The sequence below is a fragment of the Lacerta agilis genome, chromosome 2 (assembly GCF_009819535.1).
Source record: "Lacerta agilis isolate rLacAgi1 chromosome 2, rLacAgi1.pri, whole genome shotgun sequence".
NCBI lineage: Eukaryota > Metazoa > Chordata > Lepidosauria > Squamata > Lacertidae > Lacerta > Lacerta agilis.
In genome coordinates this window covers 117744728-117768645 of record NC_046313.1, presented here as the reverse complement: position 1 = coordinate 117768645, position 23918 = coordinate 117744728, and the positions used below count along the sequence as shown (strand labels likewise).

General features: G+C 43.0%; 1 protein-coding gene across 1 annotated transcript; it reads left to right on the top strand.

Moving 5' to 3' along the window:
- Positions 1–4615: 4615 nt before the first annotated feature.
- LOC117042588 (vomeronasal type-2 receptor 26-like) lies at positions 4616–16318 on the top strand. The gene is made up of 4 exons (XM_033142126.1): positions 4616–4642; positions 7898–8128; positions 12752–12878; positions 15420–16318. Exons 1-4 carry the CDS (start codon positions 4616–4618, stop codon positions 16316–16318), a joined length of 1284 nt encoding a protein of 427 aa, XP_032998017.1.
- The last annotated feature ends 7600 nt before the right edge of the window (positions 16319–23918 follow it).

Genomic DNA, 23918 nt, shown 5'->3' with positions numbered 1-23918 from the left:
TTCATTGCCTACACTGCCGCAAGGAGTACTTCATAGAATCACAGAATCATAGAATTGTGGTGTTCGAAAGGATCCCGAGGGTCATCTAGTCCAACCCCCTGCAATGTAGGTGTCAGGGTTGAGCCAGATGAGGAGGAATGGTGGCAAGCTCCCCCCTGGCGAGGCTGCACCCACGGAAGAACCTGGGGAAATGGAGGAGTTCATACCTGGAGAAGACTGGTGGAGGCACTCTTCGGAAGAGGAAGATTCAGATGGAGAGGGGGAAAGACCAGAACAGGAGGAGGAAGAAGTCGAGCCAGAATCAGGCCCTTGTGAGGAGAGAAACAGGCAGGGCCCTTCCCCTCCTCCCTTCTCAGCTGTAGAGCGTAGAGCTGAGAGACGCAGGGAACAATTAGAGGCAGCTGCAACTCGTAAGAGACGTGGTTACAGGCCAGCTACTTAAGAAAGGCTGGCTGCTCCCTTCGCTAGCACCTGCAACTGCTATGCTGAGTGCGTGGTTGCTCTCGCTCGTTCTGTTCCTGGCTCGTTCCTGGCTCCTGGCTTGTTCCTGACCCTTGGCTTGTTCCTGGCTCCTGGCTTGTTCCTGACTGACTTGGCTGGCTCCTGACTTGGACTGTTCCTGACTTTGGCTTTTCCTGACCCCGTGCTGATACCTGACTTCAACTGGCTTCTGACTCGGACTGTTCGACCTCGGCTTATCTGTCTGACTGCTGCACTTCAGCACGCCAACTTGTTGGCGCCCTAACAGTAGGAACCTTGACTAAAGCACCCATGACAGATGACCATTCACTTAGAAACCTGCAGTGAAGGAGAGCCCACCAGCCTCAAAGGGAGTGCAGTGGTACCTTGGTTCTCAAACGCCTTGGTTCTCAAACAACTTGGAACCCAAACACTGCAAACCCAGAAGTAAGTGTTCCGGTTTGCAAACGTTTTTGGGAAGCCGAACATGCTCCGTCTTGAGTGTTACACTTCCATTTTGAGTGCCACACTTCCGTTTTGAGTGTTACGCTGAGGTCTGTCTGGTTTTGCGGCTTCTTTTTTGTTTTTGTGACTGTGTGGAACCCAGTTCAGCTACTGATTGATTGATTGAGTAACTGCAGTACATTGTTTATTGCTTTCATTTTATGGTCTTGTTAGATAGTAAAATCTGTGTTAAATTGCTGTTTTAGGGGTTGTTTTTAAAAGTTTGGAATGCATTTAATCAGTTTTGCATTACACTCTATGGGAAAACATGCCTTGATTTTGGAACGCATTGGTTTTGGAACGGATTAAGTTTGAGAACCAAGGTACCACTGTAAACATATTTTTCTCCTGCTTGGCACCTGCTCCCATAAGGTCTCAGGGGAAATCTCCCCCCTTACAATTATCAGAACCACAGCGATCTACTCTTATTTTTCCCGGAGTCTGAGGGATGCCCTCACACACCATTCAAATATTGCCTTTGGGAACATTAAGGTAAACATCACAATCAAGTGTGCCTGGGGTTTATTTATTCCATTGTGCCAGAAAAGTTCAATGCGTAAAATATGTTGCATGACACAGAGTCTCTGGGACCAGGGTATCTGACAGGTGAAGAGGTGGGGGAGAGAAGTCTGTGTGACTCTTAATAGGAAGCTGCCTTCTAGCTCAATACTGGCAGGCAGCAGCTCCTCAGTCCTACCTGGAACAGTGAGCAGAGATTGAACTTGGCACCTTCTGGTGTGAAACAGATGCTTTACCACTGAACTATGGTCCTTTGTCTTTAGCCCTGAAGCTGGGAACTGTCTTGCAAGTATTTGGGTCGTCTTCCAATTAACTACTAATGGAGCTGGGAAGAACAATTGCAAGGGAAGTGTAGCAGGAAGACCCAGAATGGCAACACTCATTCTCTTGCTGCCTCTTGCAATTTGCAGGATTCAGCAGAGGGCAAAATGCCCACTGAATCTGGTTAGGGATCAAAATGGCGCAAATAATTTTTATAGGCCAGGAGACCACCTCATAAGTGGAGTCATATCTCCAAGATTCATTGGAGGTCAATATCCCTTCACCTTTTCCAGAACCCCCTTAAGCCATCTTGAGTCGTAAGTAGTGATGTCTTGAGTCGTAAGTAGTGATGTATTGATTCTGCTTCCTACCAACTCCCTGGCACCTGCTTTCTGGTACTCCTGGTAAATTGCTTTTTTAAAAAGAAATTTATTAGATTTTCCAATAAAACAAACAATACAAAACAACAAACAAAAAACTACAAAAAGACAAAAAAATCTAACTATCTTTTTCATATTCATCACATTATATTGGGACCTCCTCACATCCTCTCTTCTAAGTTCATTTCTAATCTTCTTTAGTAACTTTGTAACATTGTATGTAAATTGCTACCCCTTATTCTGGGGTTGTTTTTTCCTTTGTTCCCTTTTTCTTGTGGGCATCATGACTGAGGCAATATCTCATTCAGTGGGATCAAATACAACTGAAAAATCTGGAGTATAGTTTTAAACGAAAGCAACAAACACTCTCTTTTCTTGCAAACCTGTGATATGTAGATGACTGAAGCTAGGCGGTGTTTTCTTGGAAGGTCTAAACAAGAATGCCCTCATTCATTCATTCAGTCATTCATTCATTCATTGAGTGATTGCAAGATTTCTGTATGTCTAATAATAATAATAATTTAAAAAAATAGAAAATTCTTTTCAGTAGCACCTTAGAGACCAACTGTGTTTGTTCTTGGTATGAGCTTTCGTGTGCATGCACACTTCTTCAGATACACTCAAAATTCTTTTCAGTAGCACCTTAGAGACCAACTGTGTTTGTTCTTGGTATGAGCTTTCGTGTGCATGCACGAAAGCTCATACCAAGAACAAACACAGTTGGTCTCTAAGGTGCTACTGAAAAGAATTTTCTATTTTGTTTCGACTATGGCAGACCAACACGGCTACCCACCTGTAACTGGAATAATAATAATAATAATAATAATAATAATAATAATAATAATAACAATTTATTTGTACCCTGCCCATCTGGCTAGGTCTCCCCAGCCACTCTTTTATGTGTTTCAGTGTGTGTGTGTGTGTGTGTGTGTGTGTGTGTGGTGTGTCTTAAATTAAGTAATAAATTGAGTGAGGCTCTACAAAGCATAACTTGTTTTCTATAAGGTAGCAAATGCTGTGAGGTGTGCTTGAGTTGTAGCTTTTCTGCAGTAACCAAAATAACATTCATTCCCTTATTTGTCTCCCGTGGAACATTGGGGAAGGTTGAATGCTCAGACCATGTTCCTAGACATTAAAATTAGGTGGCAGGTGGAGAGAACCATTTTCAAGGGGGAGCAGCTCATTTCTTTCTCCACCTGGCACGACAAAATACACGCAATTGCAAAATGTAAATGACTACTATGCTTAAGGAAATGCAGTCCAGCGAGTATGACTCAGAGAAATTTTTATCTTGTGCTCAGCAGAGCCCCATATCCCTAAGACTTCTTTTATTTATTAGTATTGTTGCTGTTGTTTAGTCATTTAGTCGTGTCTGACACTTCGTGACCCCATGGACCAGAGCACGCCAGGCACTCCTGTTTACCACTGCCTCCCACAGTTTGGTCAGACTCATGTTGGTAGCTTCCTCTGTCGTCCCCTTCTCCTTGTGCCCTCCATCTTGCCCAACATCAGGGTCTTTTCCAGGGAGTCTTCTCTTCTCATGAGGTGGCCAAAGTATTGGAGCCTCAGCTTCAGGATCTGTCCTTCCAGTGAGGACTCAGGGCTGATTTCTTTAAGGATGGATAGGTTTGATCTTTTTGCAGTCCATGGGACTCTCAAGAGTCTCCTCCAGCACCATAATTCAAAAGCATCAATTCTTCAGCGATCAGCCTTCTTGATGGTCCAGCTCTCACTTCCATACATCACTACTGGGAAAACCATAGCTTTAACTATACGGACCTTTGTCGGTAAAGTGATGTCTCTGCTTATTAGTATTATTTATTATTAAATTTATATACTGCCCTTCATCAAAAGATCTCAGGGCAGTTCATCTTGGCCGCATCAAGGGTTGCTCTTCTCACACGCCCATTACAAACATGCAAACCATTATTTGATAAACATTTTTTTGTGAGATACACAATGCCTAGAGAGGTCATTTGATACAGTGGCAGCTGCTAACCACTGATCTTGGCGGTAAACAATAAAGGGCTGATTTCTGGTTTTCCCTCCATCCTCCTCTTTTGCAAAAAAAAAAAAAAGTGCTGCAGACCTGGGTACTGGTAGACCTATGTCCCACTTCGCCATACTTACTGGTCTCATTTCATATTTGCTTTGATGCATATGGGGGAAATGTGACTTTCCTTTTCACTGGTTCAGGGATGACTATGTGATGCATTTTATTTGACAGATGGATCAATGGAAGGAACTGGCACTTTCTTTCTTTCTCGCTTGCCATTCAGGAGATCAATCATAACCCCAGGCTTTTACCTAACATCACTCTGGGCTACAGCATCTATGATACCTATTTTGATGGAAGAACAACTTCTGATGCCCTGACAGACCTCCTTGCTGGTGGGAAAATCAACATTCCAAACTACAAGTGTGGAAGATGGAGAAACCTTCTAGCCATTATTGAAGGTGGTGAATCCGACATCTCCACACACATTGCAAGCATGTCAGGCACCTACAAGATCCCACAGGTAAGAACTGGGTTCATGTCAAGCACACCCAACAACATTTGCCACCTCGTAAACAAGCAAATTATGCCTAAGGTTGCCATGGAGCTATGGCCCTTCCCCGATTTTATTGTGCTATTCACCAATGAAATGGGCTGACAGGGAGGTAAACTTAGCAGTGCATGTATGTGTACATAGGAAAAAGTAAACATCTCAAAATATCAAGGTAACATTGAGAACATATCTTGCCTGAAATCCTGGAGAGATATTGTATATATTCACATGGGTGTCATAACCTTTGAATTTAACAGATATACATTTTTCATTTTGCCTTGTATTTGTCACCTGCAGCTGTTTTCATTTCTCCAGCAGTTGATGTTCCATGAAAAACTATGTCATTCATTTTTCTGTCTGCTTAACAAAATTATATAACTCTTGTAACATATAATTGCCGTTATGTTATACCACCTCTTTCATTTCTCTGCAAACACATGTAAGCAGGGGACTTAATCAATTTCATACTGTATGTGGACTTAAAGCAACAACAATAATATCAAATAGGTCGTTTTTCTCATGAGCAATCTCAGCAAGAAAATTAAAGGCTTATCTCATGAAAGAGCAAGTTTGGCATGTCATCTTAGAGGACCGCCCCCCTGATATAATAGCCATGTTCAAATATATAAAAGGATGTCATATAGAGGAGGGAGAAAGGTTGTTTTCTGTTGCTCCAGAGAAGCGGACACGGAGCAATGGATTCAAGCTACAAGAAAGAAGATTCCACCTAAACATTAGGAAGAACTTCCTGACAGTAAGAGCTGTTGGACAGTGGAATTTGCTACCAAGGAGTGTGGTGGAGTCTCCTTCTTTGGAGGTCTTTAAGCAGAGGCTTCACAGCCATCTGTCAGGAATGCTTTGATGGTGTTTCCTGCTTGGCAGGGGGTTGGACTGGATGGCCCTTGTGGTCTCTTCCAACTCTATGATTCTATGAGTCCTGTAAGCCGAGTCTGGAATAATGCTGATGAAAAGGCAAGAGCGTTAATTATCTTGGCTGTGTTTGATCAGCAGTTGGTGAGCATCAGGGGTAAGTGGTCTGCCAAAGTGGTATGGACAGCTTTGGAGAATATTCATTTGCACAGAGAGATCAGGTCATCGATAGTGTTTTTCAAGAAACTGTGTTGAGCAGAGCTTTTGCCAGATGGTGACCTGGAAGCTCACATGTACTATTTGCGGTCTCTCAGAGATGAACTGTTCATCTGCGCCTGGCTGAACAATGTGCACAATACCCAAGAAACATGTTTCTTTCCTGACCAAGGTGGGGGATTCTGTTCAGCAGAATTTGATATATTTTTTTTACCAGCAAAGGTGTTGAGCATAATTCTCCATGGCAGAATGGGATTTTTGAAAGTGCTAATCAGATGCTACAGCAAGGTTTCAAAACATTGCTGCAAGATGCCAACATGGGAGATGAATTTTGGGCAGAGGCTCTGAACTATTTTAATTATGTGCACAACAGGAGTTTAAGTTCCGCCATAGGCTGCTCACCTTTTGAGAAGTTGTACAACAAAAACCCACCTGTTAAACATTTGAGGATTTTTGGTTCAAATATGTGGGTGCACATTCCCCAGAATGCAAAATTAAACAAAAGAGGGATGCATGGGAGGTTTATTGACTACAAGAAGGGTGCTTATCGTGTATTGATGTCAGATACACAAACTGTGAGATTGACCAGAAGTGTGGAACACAATGCTAAGTGGGGAAATGCTGGAATTTTCCAGTGCTACCCTGACTCAAAGCAGGAGTCAGAACAGGATTCATAATCTGATGATGATGATGACAACAACGACGACAACGATGATAGTGATTCTGAGACAGAGTTTCTGAGCACTAGAGACACTTCTAGGCATTCTGATGTTTCAGATAATGAGGAGAAACCTTTATTTAAAATGGGGTCATTATCATTAAAGAAAAGGGTGATTTCTGACTCTGATGAGGAGTGCAAGGCAGAAGTGTGCAGGTCAAAGCACTCTAACAAAGGATAGCCACCTAAAAGATTTAAGCATGAGCTCGCAAAAAAGGTGTTTGCTGACAAAGCTGTTTTTGAGCCAGAAAGTTAAATTCTGTAAAATTAAATTCCTTAAATTACCTTTCCTCACCAGCTCAGTTATGGCTTTGTTCTTAAGGATAAAGTCCAGTCCCCTTTTGTCTATCGAATGGCCCCCAATAAAGAAACTCAGTACCACGGGATGGTCCAACTCCTCCTGCATTTCAGATGGACATGGGTCGGCCTCTTTGCTCCAGACAATGATAATGGAGAAATGTTCCTGAGGACCTTGACCCCTCTGATGACCAGCAACGGGATTTGTGTTGCCTTCTCAAAAAAAGTAGTACTACAAACCTGGCTGTGGATACCCCATGAACCACCTGCCACGTGGAGGCAAGTCAATGTCCTTGTTTACTATGCAGACTACCAAGATGGACTTTTTATAATCATGGAGGTACAGTCCTTCCTTGAAAGGATACAAACTGGAGGGAAAGTCTGGATAACAACAGCGCTTCCAAATAAAATCTTGTCATATGAGACTGAAGCCTTCCGGTATGCCCATGGTTCTTTGTCCTTTGTAATGAAGTCCAAAAAAAGGACAAAATATGACTACTATGAACCAGTGTATTCTCCTACTTGGTGGAAAGGATTTGATTGTTCATATTCAAAGCATGTATTGTTCGTGAGGGGTTGGGAAAGATGCAGGGAGAGGGAGAATCTGGAGATGCCACCCCAGGAGGAGATTGAAAGAATCCTGTCACAGGATAGCTACATCAATTACTATAGTGTTCAAGCTGTGGCTCAGGCCTTAGACATAGCATATACATCTGGATCCAAGCAGAGGTGGATGGTGGGTGGAGGTGACATTGTTGAACTTCCAAGGCTACAGCCATGGCAGGTACACCATTTTCTTTTTGCAAACTATAATTCATTGTCTAGAATTAACACGATAGCAATTCAATAAGCTGCCTTACACTGAGTTAGATCATTATTTTACCTAGGGAATCTTTCCCAGCACTACTCAGAGATGCCATTGGGAAATGAAGCTAATATCTTCTGCATCCAGAGCAGATGCTCTCCCCTGCTGAACCCTTTCTGCATCCAGAGTCAAGCATAGCATTTTATTTATTGCTACAAATTTATAAGGCACCCTTTAACACATGAGCATGATCCCAGGCCATTTTGCAGGAACACGTAAGAATACTAACTAAATGCTGGCGTTTCCCCTGTCATATTAGCTTCATCCTTTCTTGAAAGAAGTGCAGCTATCTTCAAATACTTCAGATGCTGGACAATACTTAGATGAGAATGGGGCAGTGGCCATTGACTTTGATATTGTGAATTGGGTGCTGTTTCCCAATAACTCCTCTGCTAGAGTGAAAATTGGAAGCGTAAAGAGACAGAAGTCCTCAAATCTGAAATTCACCATTAACCCAGAAGCAATTGTGTGGCCCAAGCTGTTTAACAAGGTATGAGAAATTATGTTATTCCCTATGGCGTCTATTGTCTGAAAAGGTCTTCAGATCTAAAGTTCACCATCAACCCAGAAGAAACTGCATGGCCCTTCTGCTTTAACAAGGTGGGCAAAATTATTTGTGTCATTTAATTAACCAACTTGCAAAACGTTACGTGAAATATATTCGACAAACACACAAGACGTAACTGGCTGTGCATTCACATTAACAATACTCTTCTATATATTCTTATCACAATATCAAATGTTCATCTTGCACATAAACAACACATAAAGTACAATAATATAGATGGAAGTGCCAATAGATCGGTTCATTCATAAAGACCAAGTATCTGCTAGTTTCTGTTCCACATATGTTCATAAAGTCCAAATTGGAGCCTACTACAGTTCTACAGAGTTGACAAGGATTTCCAGAAATCTGAAACACCCCCACTTTCGACCACTCCTACTGATTATGAGCATTCCAGTTTATCCAGTATCAATGGATTGGATGAAGACAGAGAACATAGGCTTAGATCTGGTCATACGTACCAGTCTTTTTCCAAATGGCGCACTAGACATCCTTACCGAAGGAAGTAATCTCAGAACACCATGATACTACTCTAGTGGTTAATCTATCTGATAGGGTATTAAAACCAGAGGAATTTCGAGTATTAAATTTAGGTTTAGGTTTTGTTCCTACACCTAAGTATTCTGCATTTAAAACCAAGATTGATTTATTCAAATTAATTCGTCAGATTAAATTATGGGATTTTTTTGGTAATACACCTTGGTCACCGGAACCTTTTAAACATAAATCTACCTTTATTCCGGTGTCTCACAATCACCTCATCAGAATATTTCAAAATTTAGTACACCAAGATTTAAATATTAGAGAAAAGAAGCAAAAGAGTCACATACAGTATAATTTAAGTAAGCAAGATTTACTAATCTTGGACGAATTTACTGCTGATAGGAATTTAGTTATCAAACCAGCAGATAAAGGGGGAGCCATTGTACTGATGAATAAGATTGACTATATAAGGGAAGCAGAGAAACAATTAAGTAATTTAGATTTTTATATGCCCATACCTGGTGACCCCACTACACCAGTGAAAAATAAACTACAAGTGATTCTAAATGAAGCCTTATCCTTGGGCTACATAGATGAATGCTTAGCAGAATTTTGTTGTCCAGACTACACCAGAATACCTATATTCTCCTTCTTTGGAGGTCTTTAAGCAGAGGCTTCACAGCCATCTGTCAGGAATGCTTTGATGGTGTTTCCTGCTTGGCAGGGGGTTGGACTGGATGGCCCTTGTGGTCTCTTCCAACTCTATGATTCTATGATTCTATTCTATACACTTCCAAAAATACACAAAAATTTGTTTCCACCACCAGGTAGACCTAAAACCACTAATTCAAGAACTGCTGGTTGATCACAATCAATTATCTCCACCGGTGCGTTTTATAATGGAGATTTTATATTTGGTCCTATCTACGGTAATAATTTTTTCAGGTATGGTTCGAAGTATTTCATTCAGAAACAAGGTGTAGCCATGGGCTCCAAATGTGCTTCTAGTGTAGCCAATATCTTTATGACGAATTTTGATTTGGAACACATTGTGCATAATAATCCATATAGTGCATATGTTTTGTTTTACGGCCGATACATTGATGATTTGATATTTATATTATCTGAGGATATTTTTGAATCGTTTAACCTTTGGATAAATAGTTAAGTCCATATTTGATTTTTGAAGGAACATCGTGTCCACACTCCCTACCTTTTTTAGACCTAGAAATTTATGTGGATCAATCTAGAATTAAAGTCCGTCCTTATAAGGAAAGTACGGATAGAAATTCTTTGTTACATTATAGTTCAAATAATCCCAAACACCTCTGTGACAATCTTCCTCTAGGTCACTTCCTAAGATTAAAACAAAATTCATCGGACCCGCAGGACTTTCAAGCCTATTCAAAAATACTTTCTGCATCTTTGTTAAAACGAGTCTATCCAAATTCTGTAATAACAACTGCTGTTCAAAAAACACAATTAAGGGAAAGGGCGACTCTTCTTACATCCTGTTCACATGTTAGCATTTATGCTTCTCTAGAGTACAACCATATGACTTTTGAAATTGAGAAAATTATAAGGTGACATCAGAATATTCTTAAGGACATCCCTGGATATGATATGATTCCCCTTATCGCCAAACATCGCACAAAATCATTAAGAGATATACTGGTGCACACGGATTTAAAATCTACACCCACACAACGCACTCTATCTAATCCTCCACATGACTTTTTCAGATGTGGTCATTGTACCTCCTGTAAATACTCACTGCAGGTAAAATACTGTATATTCTGGCATATAAGACTACTTTTTAATCCAGGAAAAAAAGTCAGGGGTCGTCTTATAATCCAGGTGGAGAATGTGTGGTCGAGTATATCTCAAACTCTATATTTTAACTGGAAAAGTTGGGGGTCGTCTTATACGCCCAGTCATCTTATACGCCAGAAAATACGGTAATTTACCAACAAAGAAGCTTTTAAGTTTGTTTTACAGGCATTTGCCACATGTTCTACTCCACGTCTAATTTATGTGATTAGATGACCTTGTGGATTGTTATATGTAGGTCATACTCTTGGACCTATTAAAGTAAGAATATCAGAGCATTGGTCTAGGATTAGGAACAATGTAATTGACGCTGCTTTAGTACAGCATTTTATTCAAGCGTCCCATTCAGATGAAGATATGAAATTTTTCATCATTTGGGTATATCTCGGTCCTGTAGAACAAGCAAAGAAATTTCTTATGCAGAAAGAAACTGGATTTATTTTTCTATCTGACTCTTTGCATCCCACAGGTATTAATACTGAAATTGATTATAGTTGCTTTCTATGAGTCATTACTAATGCTTATATGTATAACACCTGTGTATGGATAAAGTTTGTTTTACACTAGTTGTTTTAAAGGGGTCACTTTAAGAAGAAAACCTTACAGCTGCAGATTGCTGTCACCTGTAACCAAAATTTATGCTGTGACTGTCTATATAATATTACATTGTAACAGTTGTTGTTCACTGCCGAAACCACTATGTTATACCATATTTTTCGCTCCATAGGGCGCACTGGACCATAGGGCACACCTCATTTTTTGCAACAGGAAAAGCCCTGGGGTTTTTTTGAGGATCAACTAAAAGTTTTGCAGCTTTTTTGCAAAGCTCCTTTTGCAAAGGAGGAAAAGCAAAGAGGAAAAGCCCCATTTTTTATGGGGTTCAACTCACATTTCTGCAGCTTCTGAAGGAAAGGGAGCCATTTCTACAGTTTCCAGACAGATAATCTAATCAGCCAGTCACATGTCACTGGGGAAACAAACAACCTCCCTCTGCAGCACATTCAACAATGGAGGGCGGGGCTGAAAGGGAGCCGGGACTCTTATCTCTTTCCCGATCTCTTGCTGATCAGCTGCTGAGCGGGGTCCTTTCAACACCCCTTTTTCTCTTTGTAAAATAAAAAGCACTATCTGCTTTTGGCCCCTGAGCAATTGGGCTCCAGGGACCACCATTCGCTCCATAAGACGCACAGATATTTCCCCTTAATTTCTAGGAGGGAAAAAGTGTGTCTTATGGAGCGAAAAATACGGTATGTTCTAGTACCTTGATACTGCATATATGGTATGTTTTCTATACCACAATTGTTTATATAATTTCAATTTGTTAAAATATGTTGAATTACGGCATTATATTCATTTATATTACTTAGAATATGTACAACTGATGAAGCACAGGAGGGCAAGTTCCATGACTTTGACATACTACATATGAACATGTACCACAGATGAAGCCCATGAGAGCGAAACAAGGTATTATTCCGGAAATCCTTGTCAACTCTGTGGAACTGTAGTAGGCTCCAATTTGGACTTTATGAACATATGTGGAACAGAAACTAGCAGATATTTGGTCTTTATGGACGAACTGATCTAGTGGGGCTTCCGTCTATATTATTGCACTTTATGTGTTGTTTATGTGCAAGGTAAACATTTGATATTGTGATAAGAATATATAGAAGAGTATTGTTTATGTGAATGCACAGCTGGTTACGTCTTGTGTGTTTGTTGATTTAATTAACCAAGAAATAGTTTGTTGAATATTAGAATTGGTACTCGTTATTTCTGGTCAGTGACCAAAATAAATCAATTCATTCATTCATTCATTCATTCATTCATTCATTCATTCATTCAGGCTGCAATAGATTGTAATGGATTGCTTTAAAGTCATTCAGCATCAGATGCAAAGAAAAAAAATGCCCCCCCCACCCAACTGCCCTGTCCCGCACCATTCTGTATTTTCAGAACAAAGGCAGCAACCCTACCGGTCACATATCCCCAAAAATCTACACTGAAGGGTCAATACAACCTATAGAACAGCTCACAGGAGCAGGAGAGTGGATATTGCTCCATCAGGTGGGCAGAAATGCTTGTGAAGGCACAATCCAAACACTCAGATATTGAATCCCTACCTTTAGAAGTAAATATCCCACTGTGCTCTTCTCAAAAGCTGTGACCTGATTTCATAGACACAAATACTCCTAAAACTTTCTCCTCGATGCTCCTCCTCCTCTTTATGCTTAGAATGTGCCGTGTTCGAGATGCACAGAGAGCTGTCGCCCTGGATATGCCAAGAAGGTGCAGGAAGGGAAGCCACCATGCTGCTACGATTGTGCTCCCTGCTCCGAAGGGACCATCTCCGCTCAGGAAGGTAGGAGAGGACATCAGAGGACAAGGCCTTTCCTCCAGAGGATGAAGCAAAAAGTTGAGCCAGCCCAAGCAAGACATTTGTAATTGGATTCTAGCTTACAGCTCCCACCACCGTCTTGTTGGGCATGGGGTAGCTTTTTCTGTTATCACGTCCTATGAATGGAATGGCCTTCCCAAGGAGGGCTAATCTGTTGCCAACTGCGCGGTCCTTCTGGCACCAGGAGAAGAAGCCTTTATTTGCTCACTCGCTCCAGGATGTAGAATGAATCTGGATTTAATGACCCACTCTACAGCATTTTATTCCGTGATTTTTAACTTCTACCAGTAGTATTGCAGGTAGCAAACGTATTTGAATCTGATGTTGCTGGGCTATCTAAGTGGGTTGAGAGAAAGTGGAAAAGATAAGTCGGGGTATATTGGTTTCACCAAACCTATGGCCTTTTTAAAAAAAAGCATCTTCCATGCAGTGATTTCAGGGGTGATATTGTTCTGCTCTGGGGCCCAGTCAGTACTAAGGCCAATGAGAGGGCCCAGCTATTTCACTGTGGCCTCTATCAGTTTAAGGCAGTGTTTCCCAAACTTAGGACTACAACTCCCATCATCCCTAGCTAGTGGGACCAGTAGTCAGGGATGAATGAAATTGTGGTCCAAAAGTGTCTTCATACTCTGGCTTTTTCTTCAAACTATCTAGGAGCTGGAAGAGGCACACCCATTTGGCCCTCTGCCACAGAGCCCCCTTTCCTTGGTTTTCCCAATGGCTCATCACCCTTCTTTTGTTCTTCTAATGGTTCATCTCCCAGGCGATTAATGAGGAAAGCAGCCTGGCTTTTTAAGATTTTCATACTTGCTGGGTCTGGGGATTAAGTATCTGGCAGCCACAAACTCATAACATTAAGGTTTAGCCATAATACACTGGAACCTGCCTGTATACGGAGTCATTCCAATGATCTAACTAACCCAGGTGTCTAGAACCTTTTCTTACTGGTGGGCCAGATCTTAATTTCCCCAAATCTTGGCAGGGTAGGCCAAATTTAGCAGCCAGGTGCTGCTCACAACTTGTCAATCACCTGGTGCAATAAAAACATCAGGTAATTGCCGTGCTTTAGAGCCCCAATTGCATTTCAGAGTGCAGTGTAGGCTTTTTTTGAAAATTATTTGCAAGCAGCCCAGCACTGTTCCATTAACGTCCGATATTTGGGTGCCCAAAATGCAGCTCAGTGGTGTTTACAAGGGGCTTTCTAACTGCCACACACTTCGGTTTGTACCTCTGGTTTTTGAGGGTTGAAAGAACAGCAGTGGGAAGGAGAAGTGGCTTCCCCTTCTACAGCAATGCATGCTGCCACCCAGTAATGGAAAATGAGGGAGCAAACTTTGAGCTCCCAATAGTTCCTTTCAAGCCCTACCCTGATGTCAGGTGTAGTCATCATCATCAAAATTTTATTCGACCGTCAGTTAGAAAACAAGGATTTATCCATACAAAAATTAAAACATCTAAGCATCTAAAGGAACATGATACTTAAGCCTTCAATAAGAAGTAGGTTATACATTTAAACCCATGTCAATGCTGTCAATTTTAACCTTACGGCGCTTAAGGGCCAAAAAAGGGGGGGGGTTTGGCCACCAAGGATGCTGTTGGTCCGATGTCAGGTGTAGTGTGCATGAGGGTTCTGGGAATGTTTAGGAGTGTGGATGAGTATATATTATTTATATATCTCAATCCCAGCTTGTGTGAGCAAGCTCCAAACTTAGCAGAGTTACATTCCCTTCTAAAACACAGCAGAAAACGGTTGCATAGGCTTGCTGAAGCCTCTATAAGAAATATATCTATTCCTGGTATATTCCCCTTTTCCCTCTTAAAAGCAAAAACACAACAAAGTACTGATTATAAGATATAAAAGTTTACGTACATTCATCTATGAGTTACAGTACAGGCTCAAAGAGGCAGATAAGCTTAGACAAATATATTTACATGTGGTCAAGCTGTTTCCATAGGGGAACAGGCTTCACCTCTGCTTCTCTCAGCTGCAAGCAGAGAGAGAGCATCCTGCTTGTTCAAAAGACGAGGCAAAAAGGAGAGATCTTTGGGATCTTGTTCCCAGGTAAGACCACACCTACTTCTGGTTCCTGTAACTCAGTCCAGGTAAACAGGAAGTTAAGCTGGGAGAACTGAGTTACCTTCATGTCCACTCTAGCAGTGTTGGGTTTGGCTGCTCTGTGTTTACATCCCACAAGGGTCACTTCCCAAAATTGGATTTGCAGGCCAAATGTGCCATGCAGTCCAAGTGGGCCATGTTTTACCCATGGGCTGGAGGTTGCTCTTCCCTGGTCTAATTTAACTGGAAGAGGCGGTAAGAGCTGTTCGACAGTAGTGGGGTCTCCTTCTCTGGAGGTCTTTAAGCAGAGTCTTGACAGCCATCTGTCAGGAATGCTTTGATGGTGTTTCCTGCTTGGCAGGGGGTTGGACTGGATGGCCCTTGTGGTCTCTTCCAACTCTAGGATTCTATGATTCTACATCTCACGAAGTCTCTTTTCCTCTATGCAGATGCCAATAAATGCACCAAATGTCCAGAAAATCAGCATCCAAACAAGGACCGTACTCAATGTGTCCCCAAAGTCACCAACTTCCTCTCCTATGAAGAATCTTTGGGAAGACAGCTGATTTCCTTTGCCCTCTTCTTTTCCTTAACCACAGGCATTGTGTTAGGAATCTTCATTAAATTTCTTGACACGCCTTTAGTCAAAGCCAACAACCGAGACCTCTCCTACATCCTCCTCATCGCCCTTCTGCTCTCCTTTTTGTCCTCTTTTCTCTTCATCGGCCAGCCAAGGAAGGTGACTTGCCTTTTCCGACAAATGGCCTTCAGCATCATCTTCTCAGTTGCTGTTTCTTCTGTCTTGGCCAAAACCATTATGGTGGTGTTGGCTTTCCTGGCCTCAAAGCCAGGGAACAGAGTGAGGAAATGGCTGGGGAAAAGTTTGGCCAACTCCATTGTCATTTCCTGTTCCAGTCTCCAAGTTGTCATCTGCACCCTATGGCTGGGGCTGTCTCCCCCATTCCCAGAATCCGACATGCACTCCCAGCCTGGAGAGATCATCCTGCAATGCAACGAAGGGTCTGTGGCCATGTTTTATGGTTCCCTCAGCTACATGGGCTTGCTGGCTGCCATCTGCTTCACAGTGGCTTTCCTAGCCAGGCAGCTGCCTGGGGCCTTCAATGAAGCCAAGCTGATCACCTTCAGCATGCTGGTTTTCTGCAGTGTTTGGGTGTCCTTTGTGCCCACCTACCTGAGCACCAAGGGGAAGTACATGGTAGCTGTGCAGGTCTTCTCCATCTTGGCCTCAAGTGCTGGGCTTCTGGGCTGCATCTTCATCCCAAAGTGCTACATTATCATACTCAGGCCTGATCTGAACACGAAGGAGCAGATGATGACCAAAAATTAAGCATGACATTTAATTATAATAATAATAATAATAATAATAATAATAATTTTATTTATACCCCGCCCTTCCCAGCCAGAGAACCGGGCTCAGGGCGGCTAACATCAATTAAAATCACAACAAAAAACATAAAAACGATCAATTTAAAATAACAGATTAAAATACAAATTTAAAATTCAATTAAAACTGCAGGTCTCAATTTCAAAATAACCCACCAATAAAAGATGAAGCATAAATATTAAACAGAAACCAACCCAAAGGCCAGGTGGAACAGCTCCGTCTTGCAGGCCCTGCGGAAAGATGCCAAATCCCGCAGGGCCCTGGTCTCCCGTGATAGGCTGTTCCACCAAGTCGGGGCCAATATTGAGAAGGCCCTGGCCCTAGTTGAGGCCAACCTAACGTCTTTGTTGCTCGGGACCTCCAAAAGATTATCACTTGAGGACCTTAAGGTCCTACATGGGACATACCAGGAGAGGCGGTCCCTTAAATACGAGGGTCCCAAACCGCATAGGGCTTTAAAGGTCAAAACCAGCACCTTAAACCTGATCCTGTACTCCACCGGGAGCCAGTGCAGCTGGTAAAGCACTGGATGAATGTGGTCCCGCGGCAAAGACCCGGTAAGGAGCCTCGCCGCGGCATTCTGCACCCGCTGGAGTTTCTGGGTCAGCTTTAGGGGCAGCCCCGCGTAGAGCGAGTTACAATAGTCAAGTCTGGAGGTGACCGTCGCATGGATCACTGTGGCCAGATCAGGGCGAGAGAGGTAGGGGGCCAACTGCTTAATACGGCGGAGATGGAAAAATGCCACCTTTGCTGTGATTGCAACCTGTGCCTCCATAGAAAGAGAGGCATCAAAGGTTACGCCCAAACTCTTGACAGAAGGCGCTGGCACTAGTTGGGCCCCCGCAAGAGATGGGAGTTGGCCTCCCAACCCCATGTCGTCCCGACCCAGCCAGAGGACCTCTGTCTTCGCAAGGTTTAACTTCAACCGGCTCCCACGCATCCATGCAGCCACAGCCTCCAAGCACCTGGCCAGTGTGTCTGGGACCGAGTCAGGGCGGCCGTCCATCAACAGAAAAAGCTGGGTGTCATCAGCATATTGATGACAGCCCAGCCCGAAACTCCGGACAATCTGGGCAAGAGGGCGCATAAAGATATTAAAAAGCATCGGGGAAAGGATTGTGCCCTGCGGAACTCCACACACCAAGGAGTGTCGCGGCGACAATTCCCTCCCTAGCACCACTCTCTGTCCCCGACCTGAGATAAAGGAGCGCAGCCATTGTCGGACTGTGCCCTGAATCCCCACGTCGGCAAGGCGGTGGTCTAAAAGATCGTGGTCGACCATATCGAAGGCTGCTGACAAATCTAAAAGAATCAGCAAGCCCGAACCGCCTCGATCCAGCTGTCTACGAAGATCATCTGTTAGCGCCACCAAAGCTGTCTCGGTCCCATAACCAGGGCGGAAGCCGGACTGAAACGGATCCAGAGCCAATGTTTCATCCAGAAATCCGCTAAGCTGTTCAGCAACCGCTCTCTCAATTACCTTACCCAGGTACGGAAGATTCGAAACTGGGCGGTAATTGGATAGATCTAAAGGATCTAAGGATGTTTTCTTTAAGAGCGGACGCACCACTGCCTCCTTCAATTCCTGTGGGAAAGTCCCCGTGCCAAGGGACAAATTTATGATCTCACCCAGAGGGGCCCGTACCTCGTCTGGACACGCTCTAATCAGCCAAGATGGGCACGGGTCAAGGGGGCAAGTGGTGGGCCTTCCAGCTTGGAGGAATCTGTCTACATCGGCAGGGAGTATCCGATCAAAGTGGTCCAATACTGGACCCGAGGACAGTCGAGGGGCCTCCAGTTCCATTATTGTATCCAAATTGGCAGGGAGGTCACGGCGGAGCAGCAAGACTTTCTCCGCAAAAAAGCTCGCAAATGCCTCACAGCTATGAGTCGAATTTGTATTTAAATTTGGTTGTCCCTCTAGGGTTGTTAAAGACCTAATTATTCTAAAGAGTTGTGCTGGCTAGCAGATGCAATGGAAGCTGAGAAGTAAGACTTCTTTGCCGCCTTCATTGCCATCTCATAGGTTTTCATAAACATCCTATAAGATGTTCTTGAGGCTCCGTCGCGAGCACGCCGCCATACTCGCTCTAGCCGTCTGAGCTCCCGCTTCATTTTCCGGAGCTCCTCAGTAAACCAAGGGGTCCGGTTTCGGCGGGGTCGCAGAGGGCGCTTAGGTGCGATCTCATCAATGGCCGTCAAGAGTCGGTTATTCCAATCTTCGACAAGGTCATCTAATGAGTCGCCAGGGGGGGCAGGGTCCCGCAAAGCCTGACGGAATCTATCTGGATCCATCAGCCTTCGCGGGCGAGCCAAAATAGGCTCGCCACCCGAGCAGGGGAGGAGCGGAAAGTCAATCTTGGCTCTCAGAGCGTAGTGATCAGACCATGGCACTTCCACAGAGGGGAGCATGATCACATCTATGCCAGCACCAAAGATCAAATCCAGTGTGTGGCCTGCTTGATGTGTGGGGCCCAAAACAAACTGGGAGAGCCCTAGTGTCGCCATGGAAGTCACTAGGTCCAGAGCCTGTGAAGAGGGAGTGTCATCGGCATGGACGTTGAAGTCTCCCAAGATTAGTACTAGAGGTATTGACAAATTCTGCACCAGACTATGGACTCTAGATGAGGATGGTTTACACTGTAGGTGTGAAGGCCAGGTTGGACTCCAAACAGCTGAATGAGCAGCCCCAATAATGTTCTGTTCTTATATGCCACTGCACCCCAAAATAAGCTTTGAGCTACTCCAAGTAATATCTATTTATAACCAACAGACCTGTCTCCTTTCAGATTCATATTTCTTTCCATTCAAACCCATTGTTTTAACTGAACCTTCTTCAATTCATTTTCACCCCAGGTCTCTCTCTCTGTGTGTGTGTGTGTGTGTGTGTGTGTGAGAGAGAGAGAGAGAGAGAGAGAGAGAGAGAGAGAACCACATGCTGGTTCTGTCTTAGAAATCAGTAGTAGTAGTAGTATTCTTTATCTTTTTAGGATTTAGGATTTAAGATTTTAACCGCCCTAGTTAAAATTGAGAAACAAGACTACATGACCAACCTGCAAGAAAAAACAGCTTGCTAAAGTTCTGCTTCCATGTGTACCAACAAGCAGTTTAGAGCAAGAAAGTAATCTTGTACAAAGCTGAACTAAGGGACAAACTGTTTTATTTAGAAATGTTAATACATGTTGAAACTTGCTTGTACTTTTTTCATTTCCAGTGGTACTTGTGTGTCAATTTATACATAAATATTTGCTGGGTTCTGCAGGTCCTCAGAGTCTCTATGACACCCATAATGTTTCCATGTGCTTGAATAAAAAGAGCTTTTGAGGTGAATCTGAGTGTGGTTGTTGATTTCCACAACAAAACTAAAAATCAGAATTCTCCCTCCATGAACCATGTCAGTACCATATTTATGCGAATCTAATATGCCATTGAATCTAATGTGCACCTCAATTTTCAAAACCTTGAAACAAAAAAAAGTATTTGTTGGCAAATGTAGATGCACCATCAAATCTAATGTGCACCCTAATTTCACGACGTAATTTGTCCAAAAAATGTGTGCATTACATTTGAGTAAATACAGAATCTTGAGTAAACATATTTTTCTCCTGCTCCCATAAACTTCTGGATGAGATTGTCCTTCCTTTTGCAATTACCAGAACCACAATCCCCAGAGTCCACCCTTCAAATATTGCCTTTGGTAACAATTATGTAAACATCACAATCAAGGGCAGCAGGAGGTGATTTACTCCCCTGTGCCTGAAAAGTTTCGTGTATAAAATATCTCATGTGCTACAAAGTCCTTGGGGCCAAGATATGGAGCAGGTGAAGGAGAAAGATAGGTCTCTGTGAAGCTTAATCAGAAAATAGGAATCTGTGTTCTAGGTTGTGGAGTCTCCTTTCCTGGAGGTTTTTAAGCAACGTTTGGATGGCCATCTGTCCTGGATGCTTTAGTTGAGATTCCTGCATTGCAGGGGGTTGGACTAGATGACCCTTGGGGTACCTTCCAACTGTACAGTTCTATGGTTCTATGGTTTTATTCCTACCCTACCTAGAGAAGTTAGCAGGGATTGAAACTGACACGTTCTGAGTGCAAAATAGATGCTCTAACTCTGAAGCCAGAGCTGGACACCCCTCTGCCTTTGTCAAGTCACTGCAACCTCTGCCATTCAAGTGTTTGGGGTTTCTTCTGATCAACTGGCTATTGATTTGGGAGGACCAGTCAGGAGGGAATTGTAGCAGAGAGACCAAGAATGATAATGCTGCTCCTGTTGCAGCTTCTTGCAACCTCTGGGATGCAGCAGAAGGCGAAATGCCCGCTGAATCTCATCAGGGATAAAAATCTTGCTGTGAATTATTACCGGCCAGGAGACTACCTCATTGCTGGAGTCGTATCTTCAGGATTAATTGGAGGTCAATATCCCTTCTCCTTTTCCAGCACCCCCTTAAGCAGGCTGGAGTCGTAAGTAATGCTGTACTGATGTATTTCTGCTTCCTACCTACTCTCCAATTCTCCTGTTACACCAGAGTCATTTCTGGTACCCCTGATAGATCACTAGCCCTTGTTCGTTGGCTTGTTTCCCTTTAATTCTGAGCACCATGACCAATGAGGAGTTCAAATATTTGGAAAATCTGGGTAGGAGTATAATTCTAAACAAAAGCAACGAGTGCCATTCTTGCTTTCTAAACTCCGATATGAAATTTATGGAATTGGCCTTTCTTGGGCTCTAAACATTAGTGGAACATTGCTTCTTAGATTTCTATAAGTCTTTTCATTTGGTGAAAAGCAGTGTTTCAACTTGTTTTACAATGTTATTTAAGTAATAAATTCATTGACAGCACCCTAAACTTAACTTTTTATAATAATAATAATAATAATAATAATAATAATAATAATAATAATGTAGTAAATACTGTGTGGCGACGTTTTTGAGCTGTGGTTTTTCTGTAGTGAGTAAAGTAAAATTCATTTTCTCAGTGTGTATCATGGACCCTTGGGGAAGGTTGAATGCTCTGTCTATGTTCCTTGGCATGAAAAGTGGAGTGTTTTCCCACTTTCCATCTAAAATAATCTCCTGGAAGTTTATTCACAGAATTAGTGTCCCAGGATTGACTCACTGCCCTTTGTTGGGAGATAGAGGAGAGGCTGCTTCTGTCATGGAAAAAGCAAATGATAAGGCAACTCTCCTTCCACAATGAAAGGCAGGCTCCTCCTTTATAACTGGGTGCAACGACAGTAGGAGAGAATTGAATGATTCCTTTCCTCCCAGATACAATGTAATCTACGCAAAGTGCATACATCTACTATGCTCAGGCAGGTGCAAAGCAGCTTGTGGGTTCAATTTGACCTCCTGGACTTTTTCTCAGGTGCTCAGCAAAGCCCAGCATCCTTAAAACTCCTTGGTTATTGTGAGGATATGCTCTTCCCAGAGCCCCACTACAGGCATGTAAATCATTATTTGGTGACCAATTTACAAAACAAACTTTATTTGCATAGCCTACAGGCCATTGCATCAAAAAGACACATATTACAGATACTGATAAAAACCATATATAACCAATAAAATGAGCTGAATTGGGATTCGGCACAATTAAAACAAGAATAAATGAGATCTTAATTATGAGGGGGCACTGTTATCATTCAGCTGGCAGCCCTCAATTTCATGGCCCTCTCAACAAATCTGGCTACCTTCTCCGTTGTCTGGGTATTCTGGTCTGCCAGGAGGAAAAACAGTATGTCCTCGGGCGAGCGGCCCAGAATGGCGAGTATAAGTGGCATGATGATCTCTTCCCTCAAGTCTTTATATAAGGGGCAAGACAGGAGTACATGTGATACAGTCTCCACATTACCGACCCACAGGGGCAGAGTCGATTCTGGAATGGTGTTTTTGAGAATCGGCCTTCAAGAACAGCGGACGGTAGCATATCTAATCTGGCCAACGTAAAAGCTCGTCTATATTTTGGAATAGTTAAATTGGACAGGTATGCCGCCTGGGAGTCCAGGTAGGAGGGGGGAAGATGACTGTACCATGCACTGAATTTCTTAATGATGGCCAGGTTATTTTGCTGTTCAATATTCTTCAGGCGCTGGTTTATGAGGCTTTTTGCCTTGGATGGGCCCATTGTGAGTAAATGCTGTGCATGCAAGCCACACGAAAGGAGTTTTTGGTGTACAGCCTTTACCCATGAGCTTTTGGGTGACCAATTTTTTGTGAGATATATAATGCCTGAAGTGGTCCTTTGATAAACTGACAGCTATCAACCACTGGATCTGGTGGAGCAGCCAAGGAGGTCTACGGAAAAGGGCTGATTATGGTTCTGGCAACCTTGAGATGAAGAATCTCATGCCGTGCCATCTGAGCTATCCCAGAGCAATGTGACATTCATTTTCACTGAATTGAGGGTGACAGTGTGACACACTTTTTTGCAGTTGGGTGACTGGGAGAGATTGGTACATTCTTTCCTTCCCACTTGCCGTTCAGGAGATAAATCACAACCCCCAGCTCTTAACCAACATCACCCTGGGCTACAGCATCTATGATACCTTTTTTGATGGAAGAACAACTTCTGATGGCTTGACCAATCTCCTTGCGGGTGGGGAAATCAACATTCCAAACTATAGCTGTGGAAGATGGAAAAATCTGGTGGCTATCCTTGAAGGGGGGAAATCCGACATCTCCATGCACATTGCAAACATTTTGGGCATCTACAAAATCCCACAGGTAAGAAGTAGGTTCTAGTCAAACACACCTTTTCCTGTAAGACCAATTGCAGTCGTTAACAGTCGTCAACAGGTTTTCCACACCTATTAGCCAATCACCCATTCCCACCACCCTTCTGAGTAATACCCCTCCCCGCTCTCTCACTATATATAAGGGTCTGGTGGCTTCTGTTTAAGTGTATCTGAAGTAGGAGCTGGGTATGTTTAGCCTGGAGAAGAGAAGGTTAAGGGGTGATATGATAGCCATGTTCAAATATATCAAAGGATGTCATCTAGAGGAGGGAGAAAGGTTGTTTTCTGCTGCTCCAGAGAAGCGGACACGGGGCAATGGATTCAAACTACAAGAAAGAAGATTCCACCTAAACATTAGAAAGAACTTCCTGACAGTAAGAGCTGTTTGACAGTGGAATTTGCTGCCAAGGAGCGTGGTGGAGTCTCCTTCTTTGGAGGTCTTTAAGCGGAGGCTTGACAGCCATCTGTCAGGAATGCTTTGATGGTGTTTCCTGCTTGGCAGGGGGTTGGACTGGATGGCCCTTGTGGTCTCTTCCAACTCTAGGATTCTATGATTTTTAAGTGTGCATGCACGCAAAAGCTCATACCAAGAACAAACTTAGTTGGTCTCTAAGATGCTACTGGAAGGAATTTTTTTATATTTTTTATTTTGTTTTGACTATGGCAGACCAACACAGCTACCTACCTGTAACACCCAACAATATGTTATACTTAGGATAATGTAACTGATTTTACTGCTTACGTTGCTTTGTACATCACATCATTGTACAAACACTGCTTTTCATGACGTGAAAGCGTAGTTAAATGATGGAC

What these genes read in the sequence shown, in the direction of transcription:
- LOC117042588 (XM_033142126.1), top strand. Translation starts at nt 4,616, where the DNA reads ATGTCAGGCACCTACAAGATCCCACAG. An exon ending in GCACCTACAAGATCCCACAG is followed by an intron (nt 4,643 to 7,897) that starts GTAAGAACTGGG and finishes CTGTCATATTAG; the next exon opens with CTTCATCCTTTCTTGAAAGA. An exon ending in GGCCCAAGCTGTTTAACAAG is followed by an intron (nt 8,129 to 12,751) that starts GTATGAGAAATT and finishes CTTTATGCTTAG; the next exon opens with AATGTGCCGTGTTCGAGATG.